Raw genomic sequence first — 26,637 nt, forward strand, 5'->3', positions numbered from 1 at the left:
ATTATCTTGCAACGTGACTGTGCAGCCGTAATACAATCTTATTCAGCTCTTTTGGGTTCGGGGGCAAAAGAAGTGTCCATGGTTATTTTTGGAAAAACACGTCATCAGAGGGACTCATGTGATTCTCTCTCTCATATATTTATTTTTTATTGCTGTTGACCTATTGTGGTTTAACCCCAGCTGGCACCTAAGCCCCAAGCAGCCACTTGCTCTTTCCCCCACTGGTGGGATGGGGAAAGAATCAGAGGAGTAAAAGTGGGAAAACTCGTGGGCTGAGATAAGGACAGTTTAACAGGTAAAACAAAAGCCAGGCACGCAAGCAAAGCAGAACAGGGAATAAATTCACCCTTTCCCTCGGGCCTGCAGGTGTTCAGCCATCCCCAGGACAGCAGGGCCCCAGCACAGCCAGCAGTGCCTTGGGAAGACAAACGCCATCACTCCCAACATCCTCCCCTTCCTCCTCCTTCCCCCAGCTCTATACACAGAGCATGGCACCCTGTGTCATGGAATGTTCCTGGGTCAGGTGGGCTCAGCTGTCCTGGCTGTGTCCCCTCCCAGCTTCTCGTGCACCTCCAACCTCCTTGATGTTGGGCTGGTGTGAGGGGCAGAAAAGGCCTTGACTCTGTGCAAGCACTGCTCAGCAATAACCAAAACATCCCTGAGTTATCAACACTGTTTTCAGCACAAATCCAAAACACAGACCCATACCAGATACTGTGAAGAAAATAAACTCTATCCCAGTCAAAGCCATGACACCTACATGAATTATTTTGATGTTTGGAGACTTTGGGAAGACTATTTCAGTATTTTTCTTCCCTTAATGGAGCTGGATATTTTGTCTTTTCCTCTTTCTATTGTTTCACGGTGTTGGTAGCTATACAGATAAGGCATTATTTTACACATAATGCAGTACAGCTCTTGCTTTTCTTGAAAGGTATGTCTGACCACACCTCTTTTTACTTTCTAGGTGTCTCTATACAGCCTGCATTCTTCTTCACTATTCAAAATAGAAATTGGTCTGCTTGAGGGTTTTGTGGGTCACATACTTCTCATTTTCCCTGAAATCTGAGCCCTCAGACCTTACAATCATCTTGGCTACTTTTTCCCATTTTGACCCTTTGCTTCAGTCCCTGTGCTACAAAGGAGCATGAGGGCTATTGGTGTCCCTGATATCAGGGTCTGCTACTGATCCAAAAAGCCCCTTGAACATATTCATCCTGTTTATATGCCAGTGTCTCTTCTGATAGCATTAGGCAGGAGGAAATTTGGAAAGTAATTTGTTTTTATAAGCACAAAGCACTGCCCGTTTCCCTGTAAGGCACAAGCAGCTCTTAAAGAACGTTTGGGAGCATGAAGCAACAAGGTACAGCTGGACGTTATCACCAGCATTCTTCTTTAAACTATTTTTATTTGCACACACTTTATCTCCAGCATTTCTCCAGTCTGAGAAGATCAAGCAGACGCCACATGTACAGTGTAGCCCAGACAGCCAGATGACACAGTACTGTTTTGATTTGAAAGTCAGACTTCTGCTAAGCATCAAGGGGCAAACCTTTATCTCTGCACGTAGTGCTGAGGGGTGTGGGGAAGAATTCATTCCCTCTGCCAGAGGAGCTGATCTAGATTTTCCACTGCAGTCTTTAACTGCAAGTCTACTTGCTACAGGGGTCTTTTCTCCAAAGCAGCTCTCAGACCCTGCCATGAAATGGTAGATCTACCAGCCCTGTACAGGTTCCTCTCCCTCATTTGTTTCTCCTCTGAAATTCCCTTGCTGTGAAGCAAGTGCAGAAGCCTCTCCTTGGTGCTCACATAAAGGCAAATGAAAAGGCTTTGTGTTCTTTTACTATCCCATGTTCTAATGAAGTGCAGTCGTGACCTTGGTCCTGCGGAATGAAGATTGCCAGTGCCCCAAGTTACTGGCTTGCTCCCAAGAAATATGTAAACCATAAAGGTGGTTCTTGAAATGAAGAGCTTTGAAATAAGACATTGTCAGTAGATTGTAATGTAGTTAGTCATCTGGACTGACATAGGTTCTAGGTTGCAGCTTGCTGTTAAAGGCAAAGTCTTGTCCCTTACAAAAATTCTTAAAATAAAATTTCTTTTAAAAGCATGAGGTAATCTCATTCCATGGAAAATTCGGTTCATTTGTCTTCCCTGCTGCAAGGTGTGCATAAATCAGGCTGTGTTATGATAGAGGTGCTCACTGAAACAAATTCCTAATAAAAGAATAAACATGGAAGCAATCCATCTGTACCTTCCACATTCCTCAGTGACGCCTTCCTAGAAACACAGCCTGGAAGGGAACTGGTTGGGTTGATGGGGCATACCACTTGCTAGTAAGCACTGAGATATCTTTAAGTTAATTCTGTTTCCCAAAAAGGAAATCAGATTCCCAGTATACTTTTATTTTGCCAAGCTAATCCAGCCCCCACAGGTCTTTGCTTTTTTAGTGGGGCACTAAAGCAATGTGGAAAGCTCATTCCATTAGCTCAGGTGTGTGTCATCTGGTCTGGTTGGTTGCAGTGTAGTCCTGAATTTAGCTGTTGAAGCTGGCAACCCAGCATGTTTATAAATACCTTTGCTAACCTCCTTCCCTGCTTCCTCTTTCTCCACTTCCAAGAAAATCCTGCTGTCAAAAAACCCCACCTTGTAGCATGTCCAAATACAAGCATGCCATTCTATCTAGGTTAAATTTTGCATAGGCTTTTCCTGGGTTTGTTTCTGGATTGCAGTCTGTCTCATCCAACCAGATTATATATTAATAACACTTGATAAATGGATGCTTATGACAAATGTCAAGAGCTTACAAGGTATTCCTTGTAAGTTGTGGAGGAAGCATAGGAGAGGCTTGACCGGTTTAATCACGTTTCCAAGTTATTGATCCTAAAAATTGAATTGAAAACTGAAAAGTGTTTAGATTTGAGAGTGTGGTGATCGAGGAAGAAGAGAGAAGTACTTGTCCTTTAGGGAAGAGGAGTTACTCTAAAGGAGCTTTGGCATAGAATTGTACTTCTTATACAGTGCCCTTTGCTTTAAGTCTTCTAAAGCTCAATAGAAAAACCAGGAATTCTTGCAAGAGTGAAGTATTTCCTGTCTAAGGGTGGGAGAGCTTGTACACAGAGAAATTATTTGCCACTGATGCATAAGTCCACATCAGAGCTAAGAATGGACCCAAAATTCAGGCTTTCTTGGCAGTGTGCTAGCCCTTAAGCACTATATTGGGCTTGTGTGAAGAAGGAGTAGCATGAAACTATCTCTCCTTTCCAGTGTAGCTGCAGTGCTTCCTGCACATTGACAACAAAGTGAGCCCTCTATAATAAATTCCAGGAACCTTATTTCAGTTGTTCTGCAGATAGTGATTACAGAATGAGGGGAAAGTTGTGGTAGCAATGAATGCCTTGTCACTGTCTGAAAGCTGCCTTGGATTGTCTATGCCTTTCCTGCCCTGCATCATAAGGAATCAGGCAAGTTCCTAGTAGGTTTGATGCATATTTGGTCTCCATGTAAATGATGTGAACTGCAAGGAAGGATACACAGTACTCATCCAAACTTAATGCCCATCCTAGGTTGTTTTTGAAAAGGCATTGTCAGCATTAAATGGCTGCTGTTAGAGAAAACAGATTTTCTGATGTTTCACTACCTGCTCATCTGCTGCTGCTCTGTGTAGCTTGTTTCCCCACAAGGCCCCTGTGTTCAATGATTAACACAGGCATTTGTCCTGGCAGTCTGGGGCAGGTACCCATGATGGGAAAAGAAGGAGGCTTTGTACTTTACCCGTGTGAGTTGCCCAGGGGAGCCACCACAGACCCTCCAAGTTGTCAATTGTGCCACGTCTGCGTCCTTGCTGGCTCTCACAGCTCTGGCACAGCAGTGCCCATCCCTCAGCACCAAGGTGTGACTTCCAGCTGGGCATGAATCCTGCTTCACCAGTCCCTTCCTTAGTAGTAGCTGCTGGTGCACTTCCAGCCATGCCTCACAGTACTGAGAAAACTTTCAGAAACAGCATCTGTATGGGATCAGGGGTGGAAGTGGTGGGGGGGGGGGGGGTTGTGTAAACCATCTCTAAATAAAGATTTGCTCCTGTCTGTGGTTAATAGTGATTTAACATATTTTTGCTACAACTCAATTTAGTCTTTACTCTCATCCAGCTGTGGGAGCTCTGGTTTGCAATTGCCCGTGCGATTAATCCTTTTGTGCATTTCTTTCATTGTGTGCATAGTGTCAACTCTCACCTAGCACATCACATGCTGAAAAAATCCAGAAACCTGCCTTGTTTTCATTTGCTCTGTTGCACATACACATCAGTGTTCTGGGTTTTTTTTTTTCCCAACAAAGTTATCCATGAAAACAATGCTGTAGTGTTAAACTTACATCCCTCCTTCCTTCCCCTTCTCCCACACCCTTCCATCCTTCCTAAACCCATTAAAGGTATATATAATCATTTGGCTTTCCTGGCTTACTGCCCTATTTTTTACATGAACGGCAAGGCACAAGAGCACCTGTGAGCTTTATAAAGGTCTCATTCATCTGATGGGCTTGAGCAGCACTCGGCATGGGGAGGAGGAATACATGCAAACAGAGCAGGAGGAAATACTGAAGGTGTGCTTATGGGAGAAACTACGAGGAGCACAGGAGCTGAGGCTTTCTTTGGGTACTTTCTACTGACTGACGAAGGCGAGTGCTCACCCCAGGCACCAGCCTCAACTCTGCCACATAATGCACATTTGTGTCTGTAGATCATTGCCCCCTCTTGTCCCGTTAGCTCTGACTTCTGTCCTGTGCCTGCTGGGCAGGGACTGTCCTCTTGCTGCCGCTAGTGCTCGAGGGAGGTGGCAGTGGGACACGATGTTTGACTTCACGTGCACAGTCACGCTGGTGTGTCAGCAGTCCAACAGGACAGTAATATTTGTTGTGTTTTACTCTTCCTTTCTTTTTTTTTGGCAAATAAATAAGGGATCATATGGACAGGAAAAGCAGTTTGTGGAAACTTTCTATTCCTGTGAATATGCACATCCTGCACAGGTTTATCTTGAAGTTTGACGTTCTTTATGCTGAGTAATTAAAATAGTTTCACGGTTTTTTTGCTAATTTTGGGAAAAGGTCTTGCAACTTTTTTTGTCTGTCCCTTTCTATAAAGCCAAAATAGTGTAAATTAATCTAGAACTGGTATGAAGGTCTCTGTACTATCTTGTCTGTAATGAATTTAGTCAGTGAAAATTTTGTGTGAAGGACAAGACCTACTGAAATTAAATGCTCAACACTCCTCCTGTATTCTGCTCTGCTCTCACTGTTTACATGTAGGTGACCCTTATTTTGAGATCAGTGAGATTCTCTTGCTTGCAGAGAACATGATTAATTAACTGAGGGGCAGTAATTCTGTAATCAGTAACCGGTGCAGTGTTACCAGCCCAGATGAATCAGCCTGGTTGTGCATCCACAAAAGCACCATCATGGACATTTCTCCTTCCACAGAGGGAGGCTGTTCTTGTCCTCCTGGGCACAGAGTCCGTTTCTGGAAGGGACAGTGAGAGCTTGTGGTAATGAAATGCCAGAGGCAGACACTGGTTTTGCCAAAGGGAAGCTGGGCCTGAGTCTGGAGCTCTGCAGAGATGTGTCAGCCTCTAGAGTGAGTTTAAACTTTGGTGGAGGAGTACTTTAATTTGAGGCAAAGTGATTAAAAGAGCTCTCGATTTTTCTTCCCCTCTGCCGGAAGAGAAGCACCATGTGGCCAGGGTAGGATGTGTCCCACCTTTTCATGTCAGCGCTGCTATCATGCTCTTGGAGAAATAAACTGTGTATGATTCTGTACTACAAGATGGTGATGTGCAGGGAGGATGAAGATGTGTGGTCCTTGATGGATACAGCTCTGCTGGCAGAGCTTTGAGTGCTCTGGTTCCCTTAGCAGAGCTCCCCTTGCTCCTGGGCAGGTGGCTTGGCTATGCTGCAGTGGCACACAGGGCAGAGTGTGTGGTCAGTTTTGGATACAGGTCATCCTGTAACAGTATGGATTCTGTCCTGCAGTCATACTTTTGCCACGGCTGTATGCAGGACAACAGAAAAACAGTGTAGGTTGCCTGCCTCCCACCCCAGGGTCAGGCCAGCTGTAGTTCTGGGTTAAATCCTCAATAGAAAACAGCACAGAGTTAGATAATATGAGGTTGTAGAGTTTTTTGAGAAGCTGTTATGTATTTTTTTCTTTTAAAAACGTATCAGGTAAAATTTATTTCCACAGAAGTCAGTGGAGCTCTATTGCTATAAAATTATATTAAGAAAGATCATACTTGAACTCTGGCTTATGGTATTAGTGGGGTTTTCCAGGTCTTTCTTAAGATTGTGTTCCTGTTGGTATGTCAATAACAGATGAGCATTTAGAATCTTCTGTAGTTTAAGAAGCCTTGAAGGTATTTTCCACTCGATAAGGTCTGTTTTTGAGAACATATTGTGTTTATCACAGGTTATCTGATCACATCCCTTATAACTTTCTCAAAAAAAAAATAAAATTCTTAGAATAAAACAGCATTGAAAAAAACCCATTTGTTTCCTATTATAGTGCCCCTTAACCTATTTGTCAAAGTCTTTTTTTCCTTGTAATATATATTTGCATAGTGCCTAAGTGCTGAAGTGCATTTTCCTGGTGTTATGGCTTGCATGAAATGTAACTCAAAAAAAGTGCAGCACACCTTCTACAAAGGCTTAATACATGACTTAAGCGCTCTTAGAGTTTAATGTAAGCCCCGTTTTGATGGGCTGAAGTAGGATACCTGCTGACTCTTTGCACAGTGATTAATTTCACCTCTGAGGCTGGAGTTGCAATTGATGTTAATAAAGGGATGGCTTACAGGAAAAGCAGGCAGCATGAGGACAAGTGTGGAGGCCCTGCCTTCAGCTGGAAATGGTAATAAGTGTGGTGGGCTAAATTTGACATGGCTTTTTTATAGCTTGTGAAATATAGGAATGGGTATGGTTGTGAAAATATAAATGAAGGCATGTTTTCTGCTTTCCACTGCTTAGAATGCAGTAATATACAGCAGTAAGAAAGTCAAAGGTATGGATGGGAAAGAGAGTGTCAGGGTCAGTCTGGGAATCTCCCGAGATGCTGAGCCCAATCCCCAGTGACTGCAGGCACCTAAGTCTTTCCATAAACTCATAAAATTTTAAGGCTCCATCTTATTAGGTGAATTTGGCTCCTCTATGCAAATAAACTCAGTTAACACGTCCTTGTCTTCATGCCTCAAACCTCATTAATTTGAGGCAATTTATTTAGGAGACCAGTAAGAGATGTGGTTAGGAAAGAAGTAAAAGGGCCAAAATATTCAGCATAGTGGGTGGATTTTGTGAAAACTTTTGCAGAGTTGTAGATTTCTTTCTCATATCTATGGAAACAGGAAAAAAAAAGATGGGAAGACTGATGCCTTCGGTAGAAAAGAGACAAGACACAAAAAGAGAGTAAGTGAAAGATGTAAGAAAGTGTTGTTTGATTTTTCGGTCCATAAAAACAAAGATGAGAAGACTTAAATTTTTAATTGTGTTTGCAGAATATAAATACCATGTTGAAGGGGAGGGGGTTTTTAATTCACTGATTATAGCTGGAAATTCAGGCCCGGTCTCATGAAAGCTGAGTACTGAGCAGAAGCCAGCACTGTGGAGCAGTTGTGTGATATGTGACAGCCAACAGATGCAAAAAGCAAACATCTGTTATATTGCCCAGCACCCATAAGCAGCTTTGTGCCTGAAGAACAGGGCAGGTCTGCATGTATATGGTAAGACTTTGAAATGTCACTGGCAGTGGGGAACACATCTGAGGCTTCTATGTCACCTCCATAGATTGGTACCAAAGTGGGGAGTGTGCACCCCAAAGGATATACAAAATAATCCATTGGAGTTCATGAAGAAAATATTTTTGTATCTCTAATTAAAAAAAAAAAAGGATTAATGCATCTTTATCTCACCCTTTTTACTTTCCATTTTTGCATATGCTTTATAATGTACATAATTTGTTAATGATGTACTACATGTATATAATTTATAAATATGTACATACCATATGTTGGGGGGATGTGATCAGAAATGTTCTACTCAGAAACAGAAGTAACTAATTGGTAAGATACAGTATGACAAGTTGGACAATGCATTTTTTAATGCAGATCTGCAGCGTGCTGTGGACATTACTTCTCTGAAAGTCTTGCATAGGGATGTTCATCCATCAGAGAAGGCCAGACCTAAAATGGCTTCTTCAAATTGTTTTGGGATATGGCTGAGCACAGAGGTGAAACTGGAGTGCTGGCACTGTCCATTTCTACATCTGGTTAAAGCTTTTATAAAGTAGGAGGTATTGGGAACATGATCAGTGTTGTCACAGTAAATTTAAGAAGTGGGTTAAATCACTTGTTTGTTAATTAATAAGTAATATTCACGTTACCCAAGTTATTCACGTGCTTCACCCTCAGACACTCTACCACCTTTATACCATGGGCAAAATCCTTATATTGCCTTTATGATGCTAAAGCTTATTGCTGCTTTCCAGAAATCAGATTTTGTCATCCCTTTTTATTCTAGCAGCACAGCCAATTAACAAAACCATATCAAATGAGATTACGTGCAGAGTGGGTGTGATCCAAACCACACTGAGGTCAGGGGCGGAACTCCTGTGGTCTTCAGTGCATTTGCTGTAAGGCCCCGGATACAGAGCTTGCTGAAATAGGGTGGTTGAGTGAGTCCCTATCCTTTTTCAATAGGTTTGATTGAGCTGTGCTAACAATTTTTCCCCAACTGGGAAAAAACAGATAGCAGCGTGTTTGCATACGCGCCTGTGCTCCCCTCCTGCCTCTCCCCCTCCTCCCTGCGCGCACATGTATTTAGCGCAGAGGCAGACGCGTGGTTGTGTCAACTCACTGACATGAAGCAGCATATCTCTGATAAAACTGGGACTCTGTTTGATGTAGTTGCAATCAAATGTGCTTGATTTGAATAAGAGATTTTTTTTTTTGAAATCTATTTTTATGAAGATTTTTAAAGCTTGTAAGGTAATGAGTCAATAAGACAGCTATTAACGCTTCAATCTTTCTGATACCCAGAATAAGAGAAAGAGATGGATGAGATCTGGCTGTTGTAGATTTAGTCAGCTTTTCATGCTTCAGTTCAGTTAGCCCTGGTTTTATATGCCAAGTTTTGTGTTTGAGCTGTTCCAGATTTTTGCAAATGTGAGGTTTAGCTACATGAAAGACTGTTTAGGTGTGCTGAGATGTGCTTCCTTCCTCCATTTCCACCTTTATATTTCTCTCATGATGTTTGTTTTTTGAGATAATTGCACAATAACTTTCAGTAACCTAAAAAATCATGTGATATGACTGCTGCTCATGACTGTCCTCATGTTTCTCTGTATTGATCACAGCAGGCTTGAATAATGAACTTCAATTTTGCTCTTCAATGCAGGCCATGGAAACACTGCGTCCAATTATTTGAGGAAAAAAACCCATAGAAAACACTTGATTATATATTTTAGAAAGAATTTTTCTTTTTTCTTAATGTATGGTCCTGGCATAAATGACAGACACTAAATCTTTTGTTTATTTACTTGCCCCTTTCAGCATATGATCGTAGTTATACTCTCTGGGAGTTGCCTGTGTACAAACACAGGGTGCTATTGAATGTATGAAGTGTGCCTAACATTCACATATTGATGAATACTACATGTTCAGACTCACTAATTACACATGACAGTGCAGATAATTAGGGGTTTGTGTAGGCACGCACTTGGTGGAGTGGTACAGACAGTTGTGAGTTTCAGCTGTGTGAAAATTGTGTCTCCACTTCAAATTACAGCTTTTGAGGGCTAAAGAAATTCTGTACACAGAGCAGGTAGGGCAAACCCAGCAGTTCACTTGTTGCCTTGCAGACACTCGACAGACAGGCAGCATTCTGCTTCCTGCTGACTCGGCATTTCTCAGAGGTGACCTACAGGCCTGTGAGTTGGTGGGATGCTTTCTCAAAGTCCTGTCCCCCTTTCTCAGATGCAGACAAATCCCTCATTGTTCAACTCATGCTTCCTCTCTTGCATTTCCCCTTCCTTCTATACATGTTATTTCTTCCTTGTATTAGTAGTGCAGCAGCCAGAGGTTTCATCTGGGTGTTTCTGTCAGCTCTTCTGGCCAATGTGATAAAAAGTTATTCCCTCTGCTACCTTCAGGTACCTGTATTTGGGCACATACATGTACCTAACATGATTTTTTTTTTTCTTGTTTTGTGCCTGCCACCTCCCTTTGTTTCTTGAGAATTTCTGTTCAATATCTGATTAAGAGAGAGCCTCTTTATTTGTGTAGCTGAGTGTTGCTTTAGGAGCTTTGTCTTTTGACACCCAAGTTTTAAAAACATGGCTGCGGGTAGCAATGCAAACTATATAATTTTTCTCCTTTATAATGAGAGAAACACTGAAATACGTTTCTAATAAGTGGGGATAATGTGATGTGGAATATGCAGCCTCTGGGTTATTTCTTGTTGTGTTTTAATTAAATCCAGAAAAGTTTGTTTTCCTTAAGATCTTTGTAGGCTGAGAGTTGTGGTGTACCATTTGTGTGCAGAATTGCTCTTTTGCTGCCTGAACAGAAACAAGACCGCATCCAATTCACTGGCAAGGTGGATAAGCTGGGGCAGCTTATATGGATGCTGTAATTACTGCATACCTGGAGTTCCTTGGCTTCCTGAGCTGCCATGCCATCTTCCATAAGCACTAAATTATCTTTAAGAACAAAGAAAAGCTGCCACATGCTTGCAGCATTTGAGAGATGCAACCTATTTTATCACCAGCCACAACTTGCTAATGGAGCAATAGGAACCACAGCAGGCTGGGATGACTGGTCTGAGGATGTTTCATAGGGCCTCTGAGTCATCTCCCATCTATTTGTTGTAATGTTTCACCAGCCAGGTGCAGGCAAGTCCCAGACAGTCTTTGACCAACATGCCAACAGCTATAACTGTAAAAAACTCTTTTCTGTAAGCTGAGCCACAAGCAATTCAGATAAGCTGGTCCCCACATTTTGTCCCATTGCCATATACTGCCATCCAACTCTTCCTTTTTTTTTCCTTCTCAGATTCTGGTTTCTAACATCACAGGTCAGTCTTTTACTGCTGTGCTCCATAGCAAGAAAAGCTATAATGGGCTGGGTGTCTTTGAAAGCCTGTGCTCAAGCAACCAGAGGCAAACCTGAAAAAAAAAGGGCTGTGCTCTGCCATAAAATACAACTCTGTTCAAACAGACTTGCTCCAGAATCAAAAAGCAACTCTTCTTCTGCCTTTGACCTGTCAGGAGAGAAGAGTAATAACTCAACTTTAATTTTGAGGAGGTTTAAGCCCACAGATGGCCTGGCCATAGTAACAAGTCTCAGGTGCAATACATGCTGCTAATTGAATAATTAATCTTGCTTGTCTGCGTCTCCTGAAGTAGTAAACCAGTGCAGGCATGGGTGCTGAAGGATATGTGGTTTCTCCTGGATGCTTGTGTCTTGAAGGTGAGACTAAGCCTTCTAAGGTCTCATCTTATGAGCAGGTTAGACAAATGAGCTGTTTCTCAGTATATATTGGAGAGGAAAGTTTGTTATAGATTCACTATATCAATATGTCTTTTAGAAAGTGCTCTGTGTACTGGAGAGTGTGTTTGGGTGGCTGGCTTTGAAATGTTAGGTTCTTTCTGCTTTTTCCCCCCTTCCTTAAAAGGTGCTTTAGGTTACTGGCAGTTACTGTAAGCTGGAAATGATTCTTTACAGCTGTTCATACATCCATATATGCTCATTCCTCTGTGTATCTAGAGGGCTGTACAGTATCCTCTGATGATGATGTGCTGGATTTGTAAACATCAAAATGGGGGCTACATTGTGGTCTGGCATCTCTGTAACTTTGCCCTTTAATAACAATATTTCCCTGCAAGCATGAAGTTTCTTTTTTTTTTTTTTTCCTTTCAAAGACTTACTATTTCCAGTTGTTGCCTGCTTTTTGGTGTTTTTTTTTTTTTTTTTTTTTTTTTTTTAGATTTGATAATTATTTTTGATTTATTTATGAAGAGAGTGAAAGACGTGTGAAATGGTTTGTATCCCAAATACATTTTATTTGTATAAGGAAGAGAGACTTGTCTTTTTCTTCCTAGAGGTTTTTGTGTTGTTTTTTGATAGAAGGCTACTTGTCCTGAAATATGTTTAATGAAACAGTGTGGTAGGACAAGGTAACAAATGCTAGATTCTAATAAACATTTCAATACCGAAAAGCCTAAATGTGTCTGGGACTGCTTGGCTAATTGTTAGCTGGCTTGGTGTCCTTGCTTAGGCTTCCATTCAAATAGGCAAAGTATTTGTCTTTGCAGATAATCTGTGGGCAATTTCTATCCAAAGTCTTTTTGTAGCTGCCTTTAGCTGTGTGACTGTATTGCTGTGGAAGAGGCCAGTGTCATGACTTTGTCACGGATTTGTATTGGTAGCACAAATCCTTCTCTGATGGGAGAGGAGGAAAATAGTCCCTCTTCCATTGATACCAAACAACAATTAGAGCAATCGTTTATCACTTGTTTATTTATAGACCAGAATGAGCTATGCTTCCATCTAGTTTGACTTCCTGGTTTTTAAGGCCCTGTATTTTTCTTTAGACTTTGTAGGGGGAAGTGCTTTGTGGTGTGGGGTTTTTTTGGTTTTACTTTTTTTTTTTGTTGTTGTTGTTGCTTGTTTAAGAAATAAAGAGGATTCTTCTGAAAGCTGCAGCGAGTCCATTAGCTTTCCTGGTAGACTATTTTATTCTTTACATGCCCTCAGACCCAGGAAATGACATCTGAATTCAGGATTTCATTTCTGACATGTATATACCCCACTCTGTGAATATTTTGGCTTTGTCCTGAAAGATGGGGAGTTGCTTGCTGTTAGAGCTCATTCAGTGTAAGTATTTGTAGGCAGCAGTCTACAGGCACTTCTCAACTTTCTGTTGAATATACTGCACTGACACTTAAAACTTGCTTTATTTTCTCTTCCCCATCCTTGAGATCTCTTTCAAAATGTCCTTTGAGCTCCACCCACTACTCCCATGTCTTTCCTGAACAGTACTTTGTGTAGCAGTAGAGTAGTTGTTTCCTCACATGCACCTGGTGGCCCCTTTTGAGAGGTGTTTGTGGTGGGGTGGGGATCGGTCTGTCCTCTCAAGGAACAAACGACAGCACAAGAGGAGATGGCCTCAGGTTGTACCAGGGGAGGTTTAGGATGGGTATTAGGAACTGCTTCTTCATCGAAGGGATTTCCAAGCACTGGAACTGGCTGCCCAAGGAAGAGTCACCATCCCTGGAGGAATTTAAAAGGCATAGACAGGGTACTTAGGGATATGGCTGGGGGTGAGATTGGTGGTGGTGGGTTGATGGACAGTTTGCTGGTTTAGTGGCTTCATCAGCTTGAGCAGGGATCAGATGGACAGAGAGAAAGCAGCAAGAGGGAATATGGGGAGGTGGGTTGTAGGGAGAAGGTTGCAACTTTTTTCAGCAGCAGTCAGCTCTCTGATTGCTTGATCTCCCTTCTGAAGTCCTACTGTAATAGATGAGCTGCTGCCTGAATTGCACCCTTAGAAATGCCATGGCCAGGGTGCATTGGTCACTGTTCAGGTGAGTGGGACCATTGCTGGTGATGTTTGATGCCCAATAGCTATCAAACAGCTGCTGGAACAGATTTCGGACAATGAGTCCTGTGGCCATGCCTATGTCCATGGCTCCATGGCAGCAGGATGCTACAGAGAGGTTGTGGACACATTTCTTAGCACAGAAAATCTGGGGTCAGATTTAAGCAGCTGTAATTCATTATTTCTTTTACTTGTAAGTAAGAAACTATGTCTGTAAATCCTCCTAGTAAGAGTCCTGTGGATCAATACCTCATGAAAGTCCCATTTTGTGGTCAAGCACTGAGCCACTTTTAGCTTGTCTAGGTTGGTGTCATGTTAGCTCTCAGTGTAGTGTGCAAAATGTCTTTCAGGCGAGATGTTATGTGGTCTTGTGTTTCTAGCACATTGGACTAGCCCAAGCAGGTGCTGTTGGGAGAGTTGTAGTTATCATCCATACCCATACACCTGTCAAAAAAACTAACCCTAAACCCACCCCAACTCAAAATGAAAGGCTTGTTTGACAATATTGAAATGCATTTAATGACATTCTCCTCAGTTATTTCTTCTCAAATGTCTTGTTAATGGCATTCTAAAATGATAGTTCCATTATTTCACCTAAAGATGATGTCAGATTTATCATTCCCTCTGTTTTCCTCTTGCCCCTTTAGATTTTGGCATCATGCTGCTTATCCTTCAAATCCTTTGAATTGTGCTTGTGTTAAAAATCAGTATTGTTGCTGCAGAGAACCTTAGACATTTTGTTAGGTATATGTTATGTGATGCTACTTAATTTTGAAAATGTTCATCTTCAGCAGGATACTGCCTTGTTTTTTCTTCAGTTATGAGTTGTACCTTTTCTATTCTATAAGTGCAAGAAATGATTTTTGGAAGTTTTGTCTGAATACTGATGCCTGTAGATGCAAAAGAGAAATCAATCAATCAATCTTCTAAATCAATTCATTAAGTCATCCACCCAATTCCTTGCTCACATAGCTTCCATTTTTCCCTTTTCACTTCTGAGAATTGTTAAGGTTTTATTGTGTGTTTTTTTTTTTTTTTTTTTTTTTTAAATATATTTTATCTTGAGGACAGGGAGGCTGCCTTTACTCCAACTTGCAGATCCTAGGCTAATGTGTAGTCATGGATTGGTTCTGGTCCTTTGCATGGATTGCAAATATCAGGAATTGAGAAGGATTAGGTTCTCCAGTGGGCAGCCCAAAGAATAGAATAGAACAAAACTAACTGGAACTGGTGGGACCATAGCACAGAAGATCTTCAGCCTTGCATATTAAGCTTTCCTTGAACAATATTCAGTAAGGGAGCTCCCCAAGGAGGAGGAAATCAGTCTATTCTGGAGGGGAATTGTGTGAATGATGCATAGCAGAGTATCATCCACACCTCTGCTGCAGATGCATCTATGAGGGATAGATTAATGTTAAAGATGGATGTTCAGAGTGAAAAACCCATCAGTGGTGTATAGTAACTCTTGTGGAAAAAACATAAAAAATGGTTGAGTGTTAATTTTGCTCTGTGGGAAAATGAACAGATTTAGAGTGTGTGTATGTATGCACATGAATGTAAATATACAGATATATAAATAAATATAGAAGTACAGTTTCCTAAGGGATTCACAAGTATCTCAGCTCGAGTTAGCTATTCCTAGTGTAGTGTCAAGGTGAATAAAGCAGCCACTGTGCAGTGTGGTGTGCCAGTATGGGACTGCACCACCTTATGTGGGCCTTTTCATTGCAACCCCGGTCTCACTTATCACTTGTGGAAGACATTAAAAGTAAAGATTATCTTCAGAGCTCTGGTAGTGGTAAACGAAGGTCACCTTCTTCCAGGTTGCACATGGTGTATTAGACCTGTGCACCACTGTGCTTTACATGGTTTGAGAAGATTTTGCTAATGCTTTCCTAAGTGTCTTTTTTCATATTCCTCCAATTCAAAGTTTTCTGTCCATTGCTTTTTTTTTGGCCATCATTGGATCTTCCTATGTAGCCTCTCTTACAGCAGGCACTAAGCTTCGACTCCCCAGAGAGAAGTAAAAGCATTTTTTCTCCAGGCATCCAACTTCAGGTCTTGCAGTTAGCTCCTTGGAGACAAAGTAAAGCTGGAAATAATTATGCAGATCTGTAATGAGCCTTAAAAAAAAAAATCATTGTTTTAGTTAGGAAAAGAAATACACAAGTTCAACTGCAGTAATTCATGTATTTCATAATATCAGAGTCTTCCTCCTATCTTGCTCAAGGTGGTGTTGAGATCTTGTGTCCCCTCTCCAGTAGGTAGGTGACTTCTCTGAGACTTCATCTGCCTAAGAGGCCCTTTCCTTTCCCTCAGTGAGCCTCTTGCTTCTGCCAGGATTTCTGTCATTTGTATCACATCTTGCTCTCATTCTCTTTTGCTCTCAATCCTAGTTCTGTTGTCAGCCCTTTTATTTTTTATAAACTTTCTAATATCTTTTAAAACCCCTGTGTAGCATCATCTAGTGTCTTTTTTCTGCCTTGGAAAAGATCACTGATCTGCACCCAGGTGCTTGCAAAGAGAGTGAAGAAAACCAGCTTCTCTGGGCTTCAGCTCTCCTCTTGCCTCTCTCTGAAGGTGAATTGCTCATGTGAATGACTCTAAAATTCCCTGTGGAATTTTAGTTCCTTGTGGTAGTTAAAAAGTAATAGAATGACAGTGCACAGGACTTCCCTCCACTTTAGGGGACCTGGTGCTAATGATTTATTTATCATTTTTGTTTCAGCAGGAGCAGCGAACCCCTGTCAAAGATCAGGGCTCTGCTGTGCACATGAAGGGTGTGAGATGTAATGGGAAGATGGTCTCTGTCTCGGTGAATTTGCAGTTGAGGCATTGAAGCGTTTTGCTTTCATGTGCCAGCAGTGTTTGAGGCTGTTTAACTGGAGGAGAGAGGGTGAGCTGGGACAGGGGTGCAATAGCAGGTCCTTTGAGAGATGCTGGGAAGGGGGTCTTTAATGGATTAGTATGCTACATTACTCGTGCAGCAGTATGTCAGATGCTAAAAACCCCGGAGTCAAAGGGACAGCCAACAGTAATAGACTTTTCCATTGTTAGCAGGGAGAAATGATTACAAATTGCATCCAGGAGCCTGCCAGATACACAGGTTGAGAGAGAACATGACCAATAGAAGAGCAAAGACTCTGCATTAAAATTAGTTCTTCCTGTCATGTGCACAACTGCTTCACAGAGAGGGGACTGCAGCTGTCTGGATTATGGAAGATCCAGACAAGTGGGCTGCGGAGTAAGCTGTCATGTGCTGTGACACCGAGTAATGCAAATCAACTCTGTTCCAGGAAAGCCATTTCCATGTCAGCCCCTACATGGAAATTATCTGACTTGAACAAGGGTTTCTTTATAAAGTTAAGAGAATTATTCCTAAGGATTGGAATTTGTCTCTGTCATGGAGAAATGGCCAGAATGGACTTCAAAGTGTAGTCAAAAGATGATATAATGTGAAAGAAGCACTTCTTTTTTTTTTTTTTTTTTTTTTTTTTTTGATACCCAACAGCCCAGAGAGAGGAGCATACCAGATTAAAAATTTTATTTTTGTCTGAACCATCCAACCTGCTGTTTTACAAGTAATGCACAGTGTTACTGTATTTTTCAGTGATTAAATAAGTAAAACACCTCTCAGTCCATTCTGCTCTGGGTTTGACATTTCATACATACCCAGTGTTGCTATTCCTGTGTGTAGTCAGATGCTCAGTCTCCTTAGGCTTGAATGGGTGATTCAGAGCTCCAGGAAACCCCAATTGCCTTTGTTTTGCTTTTAATCTGGATGGCACTTGGGAGTAACACTTGAGCCTGCTTTTTTTAGGCAGTTTTTCAAGTTCAGAGGATCTCCTTGAAGTTTGCTTCCTGCAATCCTTTCATCCAGTCTGTTTGAAATTCTGTTTTTCCTTTGGCTTTGTTTGGCATCTATTCAACTATCTTCTGTTTTGTAGGAACAATTTTCTGCCTTTGTTAGTGGCCCACGATACTTACTCGGGCTGGTGATGGTGGTAGACTGCTCAAGCACAGTGAAGGGACATTGAAACAATTTCACTGCTTTTCCTGTCTCATGCCTGTGGTTGCTAAAGGGTGTTCTCTCTGTTCTGGGCTAGGAAATATGCTATGCATATTCCTTGCTCTATCTACTGTGTCTCTTTATGGAAGGGACGGAATTACTTGTCTTTTCTGTGAGCTCAACTCTTGTCAGTCCACAGGTACTCAGGAAATTGTGAATGAGATGCAAAAGAAAAAAGAAGGCTGAGTTTATTTTTTGTGTTGCCACAAGGCTTTGAACCCCACTTCCGTACTTCTTCTCACTGTTTGTGTGTGCATGAGCTCTGAGGTTGGGAGGATTTTATCTTCTTTCCTTCAGATACTAATGATGTTTCTCCCTGGTGACTCCAGTGCTGTGCTTTGCTTTTCATGTAAGGAGCTCCATACACCCTTTACTTTAATTCTAGTGGTATTAAATCATGTAGCAAAGCAGAGCTCTGGACTTGCACTATTTAGATGCATGCGTGGTAGCTACTTTTGTTCAATTCTGAGGCTTTGCAGCCAGCAACAGTGCTATTTCATGATGTAGTGGATTGTCATTTGTTCCTTGAAACAGTCTCACTTCCAGTGGATCTTTCTATGCTGCTTCAGGTGACTGGGTCAGCCACCTGCTAGGACATGGGATCACTCCTCCAGAGGTGCTTGTGCTTCCTCTGTACCCTAAAGATTTGAAAATGAAACGTGTCTGTGTGAAGTACAATTTAATTGTTTGTGGTAGTGGGTTTTTTTTTTTTTGTAGTTTTTGTTATATGGAAAGATGAGAGAAATGGGGGAATGAAAATCTGAGCAAGAAAGATAAAGATATCTCCTCATGGCATCACACTGCTCCTGGTTTTCAAGTCATGGGGAGCAGGCAGTGTCTCCATTACTAATTTCAAGTTTATCATATGCTGTCTGGTATGTACAGACATTATAATATCTTTCCTGTAATTAAGGGTCAGATAACGTTGTCATTGTCACCCCTGTGCTATAATGGATTAGACCCTGCATAAAATAACTAGCTATGAGCTGAGATTTTATGTGTGCTCTCAGACTGAGAGTCAGCACTTCCTTTATTTTAAGTCTGGCTTACTTAATTATAGGTAGGTCTGCGAGCACCACAAATTAAGATTGTGTGATGCTCCTGTTATACAACTCTATTTTAAATTGCTCATTGCTTTACCGAACTCCAAGCAGCTAGGATTGAAGTTTTCTGGAGATGCTGTCTTAGGTGAAATTATTGAAAATTTTCAGTTAAAATGAGCTCCATAATTTCTGAGACAAATGCAAAAGAAAATGTTTGATTTTATTTTGGGAATCTCTTGGGGATTGAGGTTTTTTCATTATCTTATTATTCTTAAGAAGTGATATTCTGATTTTTATATTAGCTTTAAAGCAGGGTTTCAATATTTGCTGAGAGGAGGTGGGCTTTTGTACTGGATGTACTTTTTGCCTTTCTCATGCAAATTTGGGCAAGTTGTAAGTGTTTGAAAAATTACAGTTAGCAAATGTTCACTGGAATATTTTCTGTTGATGTATAATTTTAAGCTAATGTTCCCGATTCTGTCTTTGCTAAGCATAGTCCCACCCTCTGGGTGTGTGGAGGGCTGACCAGGAAGCAGGCTCCTGAGAGCAGTTTGTTGCTCTGAGTGCAGGGACTGAGAGAAGCCTTTCTGTAGTGGGACTGTGTTGGGATGTCATAGCAGCAATGAGATTTGGGCACAAGAACTGCAAGTGGGGAGCCTGTGCAAACAGTCTGATAGGAATGAGGTTAGGCAAGGAGAAACTGGGGTAAGTTGCTGCTTGAAGGAGGGTGAATGGCTGATACAAACCAGTGTGGGACTGTGTTGGGAAGGGATCATTTGGGAAGCTCATGACAGGAGGTGATGCAGGGTCTGGGTGAGGGTGGCGGTGCAGTCAGCTTCAGCGAGGAGCAGAGGCTGGGGCTGGTGGCAGGTCCATGGATGAGGAAGAACAGGGTGTGGCCATACTGCCAGAGGAGCAGATGAGGGCTCGCTGGTAAAATGTTAGTACCCAGAAAGAAGCCTAGCATTTTGGTTTAGGAGCTCTTAAATTTTGCTGTTTTGCTCTTTGAGGAAGTATTGAGAGACTCTCTGGCAGGCTGTGCCTCTCAGTTCCCTTGTGTGAAAGACAGCCTGCCTCTTCTGTCAGCTCTTCCATTAGCTCACTTGGCAAAGGTCTCTGCCATAGTCTAGGGTCTTTTGATGACCCCTGTGGATGCAAAATGATGCAATGTGATGTATTTTTAATGAGTTTTTTTTCTTTAAATGAGAACTTGCAAAGAAAATTGCATTAAAGATATGTTATTGAGGTTGTGAAGTCAAGCCCACACGAGTTAGGAAATGCCAGAACAAAGTCGGGCTGTGGACCATTAATTCAGGCTCTCTGAGCACCGTGAAATGATCTCTGGTGCTCTGATCACGTATGTCTCTGGTCAATAAGACCTCTGCCATATTCAGTGCAGTAGATGGATGGTGGCTCCTTGGTGTTAACTTAAAAATAAATAAATAGAATTAGTTCATGTGCTGTGTAATCATGAGGTCTGAGCATTTATCCAGAACTGTCTCTAGGGAGGTGAGTTGTCCCTGCAGTCTGTCACTACTGCTCATTTGAGATTACAAGGGGGAAAGCGCCTGGAGTTTGTTCCAGTTACTTTGTCCCTCCTTTGGTACCTGCCACATGTATGCTGACGGGCTGGTCTCAAAAAAGGGCATAGAACTGTTCCCCACCTCACCTTCAGTTAAGGGAGATGTCTCTGGCCCTGAAGCACTGGGAGGCATTGAGCCTCTTGAAGCAATTTTTTTTTTCCCCAGGGCTTTCCTGGCAGGGTGTGACATCATGCAAACGTTGTGCCAGCTGGTTCCTAATGGCACTGAGTGGCTCTGCATGTGCTGTTGTGGAATGTGGTACAAGAGCTGAACTTTAAAACCAGTTCCCTGACAGCAACAGGCACCAGGCAAGTCGTGTGATAGACCACACGTCCATGGAATAAAACATGAGGTTTTAAAAGAGTTGAGGTTGGTGGGCTCTAGAGGGAATGCAGTGTGGGTTTGCCTGCACCCACACCACTACTTGATGTGTTGCTAAATAACATTTTGGCACTTTAGCCACCACAACACTGCAATCCCTTTTCAGCCCTATGAAATAAAGGGCCAGTGGCCAAATAAGTGTATTCTTTATGTCAATGAAAAGCAAGAATGGTCAGGCTCCCCAGCAGAATTTTCTCCCTCAATTTAAATATGAAACTGCTTCCTGCATCTATATAATTTTTCTTGGTGTGTAGGAATAGCTGAAGTGCATACAAAAACTGATGCCATGTTTTCTGCAAATGGAGTTGCATCACTAGGACATGAACTTGCATAACAATTAGGAAGGCTGATAAGGTTGAAACTTCATGTCCTTTTAATTGAGGTGTCCATTTGCAAAATTAAGAGATGTAATTAGTTGAGGAGAGAGAAAAGAAAAGTAATGAAATTTTATTATTTTCTGAACACGGTGTGTCAGAATGCACCTGTTTTTGTAAACTTCAGTCTTCCTGGCTGAAGCAAGAACATCTATGACCTTGAGGTGGTACCATTTCTTCTGTATGCCTCACAGTATCTGTTTGACTAAACAGGCACTTGGAAGAAACTACTCCTTAATAAAGGTATGGTGCCAGTGGTCCTAGGGAGTGAAAGGATAGCTTGTTGTGTGGTTAAGGCTGCAGGGCTGGGACATGAGCCGAGCTTAGCTGTCAGCTCTGACCCAGCTGTTCCTGCAGAGGTCATGTATGGCCTCATGGATGCACCAGACCTCAGATCTGCTGTGGACAATCGTCCTGGTGAGAAGTCTTCTCTTTGTGGTCACGTGAGATGGAGCTCCCACCTCCTTTCCCAAGGTTATATATTGCTCTAAGGAGCCAACAGCCTCTGCTGCTGTTGACCTCCATCATTTTGTTTAAAGGTGTTGAGCCAACAAAGAAGGGCTGAAGCTGTGGATTTATGACTCTTGTTCATTTGCTCTTTATTTGCAAAAGTCACCGCCCAGTGTGAAGAGGTTGCACTCTGAGAGAGGTGATGAAATATTGTCATTGACCTGCTGTACAGACCATCTGTCTCTCGCAGGGCTACTCTGGAATATGGTGAAGAGTGTTGCTTTTTCTGTCTGGGCTTTTTCATTTAATTGGCCTTGGTTCACTGCTAATTTTTCAGAACTTAAATCAAAGCAACCCCCTAAACTTTAAATACACTGTGACAACCTGAAGCCTTATTACAACCAATCTCTTGATACGATCAGTTCTCTTAAGAGACATGAAAGAAATTGTTTGACAGAGCAGAACAGTATGGATTAAAAGATGATTGTTAGCAGATAGATGAGGCATACATTTAATATTGGGCATATAATCTTGCCTTTTCTGCACACTATTCCTGATGTATTAGCAAATATTTCAATGAAATAACGTCCTATGATAATTTAGGTTTTGCAGCTGGAAAACATCTGCCCCTGTGGAGTCAGATGGTGCAAGTGTGTGCAATGTCTTTCTTTTTCTTGTGCAATTATGTCAAAATTAAGGCTCTGTGAGTGCATGCAAGTCGTTAAAGACAGCAAGTGTTACATGGAAGTCCTCATTATCCCTGAAACTGTTATTACAGCCCTACAAATTCATGGTTAAAAAGTATAGATTTGTTGCGCTTGAAAATCAACAGTACTCAAATACCCTTATCCCAAACTGACTAAAGTGTCTCTTGAAGATTAATTTCAGTTCATTCTTTGAAGTATACTTGTGGATATTCGGTATCTCTTTTTGGAGGTATAGTAATAATTCCAAACTCTGAGCTTGATATTCTACACATCCGAGTGTATTTTCATTCAGCAAATCTCTCTTTTTCCACCAGAGGTACTGCTGGGTAATAGTAAAGGGCAATTTGGTAGCCTGTGTTGACCAAGGAAAAGGGATTTACCTTCCCCATTTTTCTCTCCTGTTTTCTGAGAGATTGTCTTTTGGGGATGGACAGCTGACTTAATTTTGTGGTTTTGTTTTGTTTTTTCTTTCACTGAGTACGCTTTCTGGAGGTAATAACCAGCACAGGCTGTATCCTGGGATGGTTTCCACTTTGGCTGCAATACTCACCTGCTTGTAAGACCTGTTTTCTGTGTGTTCCTTTGTCAAGGAACACACAGAAACCCGATAAGAATTTTCTACCTTAAATATTCTGAGGAGCAGACAAGAGGAAAGACTTATGTGATGGCAGCTCTCCAGTGACTGTGCTGCAGTATTCATAATGCAAAATTTCCCAGAGAGGGCTGAGAGCTGAAAGTCTGTAGCCAGCTTTGGGATGATGTTTTGGTGAGACTGGGCTCCCAGGGATGTTTGTATATTTGGTACATTTTTTTGCAAGATGTCATTGTAATGCTGGGGAGGCTACCTTTATTTTGTGCATTATCACTACTTTGTGAGCAAAATACATGCCAGTGTTAACTGGAATATGGTATGGGAATACGCAAATAGAGGCAAATAGGTAAAAATGCATGGCGATTGTCTCTCATTTGGCAGGAATGATTTCCATTATCTCAGCAAAATACTTTGTTTTCCCAGTCAGTCTTGCAAAGTAACACAGCTCCCAATTCCCAACAATGAGATTAAATAACATTTCTGTGTTCCAGTTTATAGCTTTTTAGATATTATTAGGTTGTGTATTACTTAGATGTGGAAGGAATGATGCACTTTCTGTATTGGGAGAAATCTGGGGTAATTTCAAGGGGATGTTGAACTGGAAACAGAATTGGATGCAGAATTGGAAACTGTAATCTTGTATGCTGCACAGATTGATCACCCTTAATGGTAGATGGCATAATATTACTTCTATCAGTACTGACCTGGCTGGACAGATGGCTAGTTCTGTTGGTTATATATCCTTCACAACTTATATTATTTCTCTATTTCTCTTTTTAAAATTTTAATGGTGTTTTGTGGAGAGAAGGTAGTATTTCAGCAAGTTTGTATCTGCCATGCTGGCCTACAGGAATGCATTTGGCATATTAACTTTCTTTTAACAGTTGTGTTTAATATATACAGAGAGCATTTTGCTCTCAGAGGCCATCCAATGTCTTCAAAGGGTTTCTGAATTGTTTATTGATCTACTTCATTGCTGCTGTTCCTCTGGTTCTTTTTGATGTCTTGTCACTTAATTCAAAATACAATGCCAAGCTTTTAAATTAAGGGTTGTGCAGGAAGCTGTACTTGTTTAAATATTAGGGTCTGTTTCTCTTTTGAGTGAGAATGTACTAGATTGTCCAGTAAATGTTGCTGCCATCAGAGTTTTATCTGTTTCATGCCCCTCATTTCCCATAGACTTATTCCTCTCTTCTTCTTAAGGAAGATGAAGTGTCTGGGGTTTTATCTTTTAGGTCTTATAAAAGTCTAATTTCTTATTATGCAATTGGAAGCTTACAGACTAGTTCCCTGGTTAAGAAAAAAAAAATTATTCATTTTCTTTCCTTTCCTTTAATGTTTTCCATAAATTTCTCTTAAATTTGTTAAATTTACTAGTTAAAAATGTCTGTGGATTCCCTCCCTCCACCCTCCATTAGTTTATTCTAACACCTTTTGAAGCTTTTTAAACTTCTGGAGTAGAAAATTGTCAGTAATATGGAGTTCCATAGTTAGTATATTTATTTCTTGGAAAAGTGTTTCATTTTTAATTCTGCCACCTGAATATTCCTTTGTGGATTTTCATACTGTATTTCAAATTTTTGGGTAATAACTCTTCATTTGTTTTTTAAGCCTTGCATTATTTTAAATATATTTGTCATAACCTTCTTTTGCTTCTTTTCCCCCATGATTAAGATCATAACCTGTTAGCTTATTTCTTGTAGGGAAGTGGTTCCATGTCTTGGATATCTTGGTCACCTCTTAGTATCTTTTTATTACCACTTATTATCTTTTATGTCTAGATTTTGCATTTGATTTAGCTTTCTAGTCCATTGGCTGATCTTCTACCATCACTGTGTACCCACAGCAACAGCAGGGGGTTTCCTGATATCAGATTAATTTTTGTGATAAAGTAATGTAGAAGTGTATTAAGTGGCAGAGTGAGAAATAAGACTTCCCACTGGTCATAAGGCAGGCTTGGAGCTGTTTCATTGAGATGTACAGCTTCTCCAGACAAATGGCTTTGCCTCTGAGGCCACGCTGCCTGTTTGCCCTTGCCCAGCTTCTAGCCTGCCTTGCCCTTCCAGCAACAAAGCCCGAAAACTGTTTTCCCAGTGCCCTTGGGATGCAGCTCTGAGTTACTGGCCAAGAGTGTGTCATGGAGTTGCTGAGTAACCAAATCACATAAATTGGCCTGTTTGAATTATCAGCCTCTTCTGGCTCAAAAGGCAGAGGTTTGTGCTACAAAGCTGTCAGATTCATGTATTACTGGTGTTTACTGTATGTAATACAGGACAATTTTGCTTTTCCTTTTTTTACAGAAGTCCATAAGTCACACTTTCCCCTCTCTCTCCCCCACCCAAAATACTGTGAATGAGTGGAAATATTGCAGAGATGGGGGGAAGCTTTTAATATTTAAGGCTGCAGAAAGTAAGCTGTTGCATGAGAAATGGCCAAAGTCTACGTGTGCAGTGTTAGATCCTTCTTCTGTGCCTGCTGCCCCATCAGTCTTTGGCACCTTGCATACTATTTTCTTTTCTGTAAAACATCAGGTGTTTAAACAACACCAGAAATGTTGTAAAATCATAGAGTAGAGCTAGATATATTTATTGATGAGATTCTTTTTTTCTCCTGCTGGCTTCACCCTTTTGTTGTTTTATTTCAGTCTCTAGCTTGACGACACTGCTTCTCTCTCCCACCTCATTGTAAACTGTTGCTCCCTACCTTTCGAAAACCTACTTCAAATGCAACTGAATAAAAAGCAGTAGAAAAAACCACATTAGGAGGGGGAAAAGGAAAGCAAATCCTCAGCTGTATGAGGCTGCCAATAATGTTCAGAAGCTGACAATGATGAACTGTTCATCTAAGTATAAATAGTCTTCACACTCCTGTGTTTCTTGCCTTGTGAAAGGGTACTCATTATTTTTTTTCCTTTTAAAATATTTGTTGATCACATCATTTACTTTGTCTAGTGTAAGCCTCTGTTGCAGTCACTCTTCACTTTGCTGTACATGAAAACCAGGAGTCTACAGACCGTCTGGTGTGTGGTGAAATGAGCAGTTAACTGTAGGCCAGCCTGGTCTTTTGTGATCTGCCATGTATTTTACAGTGAAAACATCAGGATAGAATACTGCAAAATTGACAGGTTTTCAATGACAGGGATTTTAATCTTTTTCACTGTTTACATACTGAAGATGAGGGCTTTGCTATGACACAAAGACACTTCAGAAAGATTTCAAACAGCAGCAGTAGCAAAAAAAAATCCTCTCTTTGGGGATGAAAATGTATCATGTAGGATGTTTTGTCATGTTAAAGTTAAAACATTTCTTTTCCCAAGTGTATTAGCTGAGGAAAATCTCATATTTTTTAAAGCAGTTAAGTAGCCAAGAAATCAATAATATGTATAAAATGTGTAATAAATGTTGACTTCTATGCCTTTACTTCACGATACCTTGTCATACTTGACACAGTGTCCTTGCATAGACTGAATGCGCATAATTTTATTGGGCTTGTGAGAGGGTTTGAGTTTGTGAAGATTTGTACTGCCCCGTTAAAAAAAGAAATTTCTTGCTATTTAAAAATTATTAAACCTCTATCTCCTGATTATGATTTTTGTAAAATACCTTCACAAAAGAAAAATCATTAAGAAAATAGGTACTTGTGCTGCAGGAAATCTCAGCAAACAGAACTGCACAACGAAAGTTGTGTCTTTGGGTAATCAAAGCTGCTGCTGCCGGCTCCTGCTCTTTCAGGTTTCACTAATTGAAGTCCATTGACTTAAATCCATTGTTTGTATTAAGAAAGGGGGAGGGGAGGAAAAAGAA

The 26,637-nt window shown here is 41.1% G+C and overlaps 1 protein-coding gene across 11 annotated transcripts in view; it reads left to right on the plus strand.

The window, feature by feature from the left end:
* TBXAS1 (thromboxane A synthase 1) overlaps positions 1 to 26,637 on the plus strand; it is a 234,713-nt gene that overhangs the window by 24,917 nt on the left and 183,159 nt on the right. For 4 of the 11 annotated variants that reach the window (XM_068190953.1, XM_068190957.1, XM_068190952.1 and 1 more), the window contains exon 1: positions 11,348 to 11,504. The exons of 4 other annotated variants lie outside the window; for them this stretch is intronic. Coding sequence is in view for 1 of the 7 variants with exons in the window: in XM_068190948.1 (XP_068047049.1) it covers positions 11,670 to 11,734 (65 nt within the window). In the remaining 6 variants the exon portion in view is untranslated. Of the gene's footprint in view, positions 1 to 11,340; positions 11,505 to 11,597; positions 11,735 to 26,637 lie in introns of those variants that run through there. 3 more of the 11 variants (XM_068190951.1, XM_068190948.1, XM_068190950.1) reach the window with 3 other exon arrangements.

This window comes from Anomalospiza imberbis, chromosome 5, assembly GCF_031753505.1.
Source record: "Anomalospiza imberbis isolate Cuckoo-Finch-1a 21T00152 chromosome 5, ASM3175350v1, whole genome shotgun sequence".
In the NCBI taxonomy this organism is placed as follows: Eukaryota; Metazoa; Chordata; class Aves; order Passeriformes; family Viduidae; genus Anomalospiza; species Anomalospiza imberbis.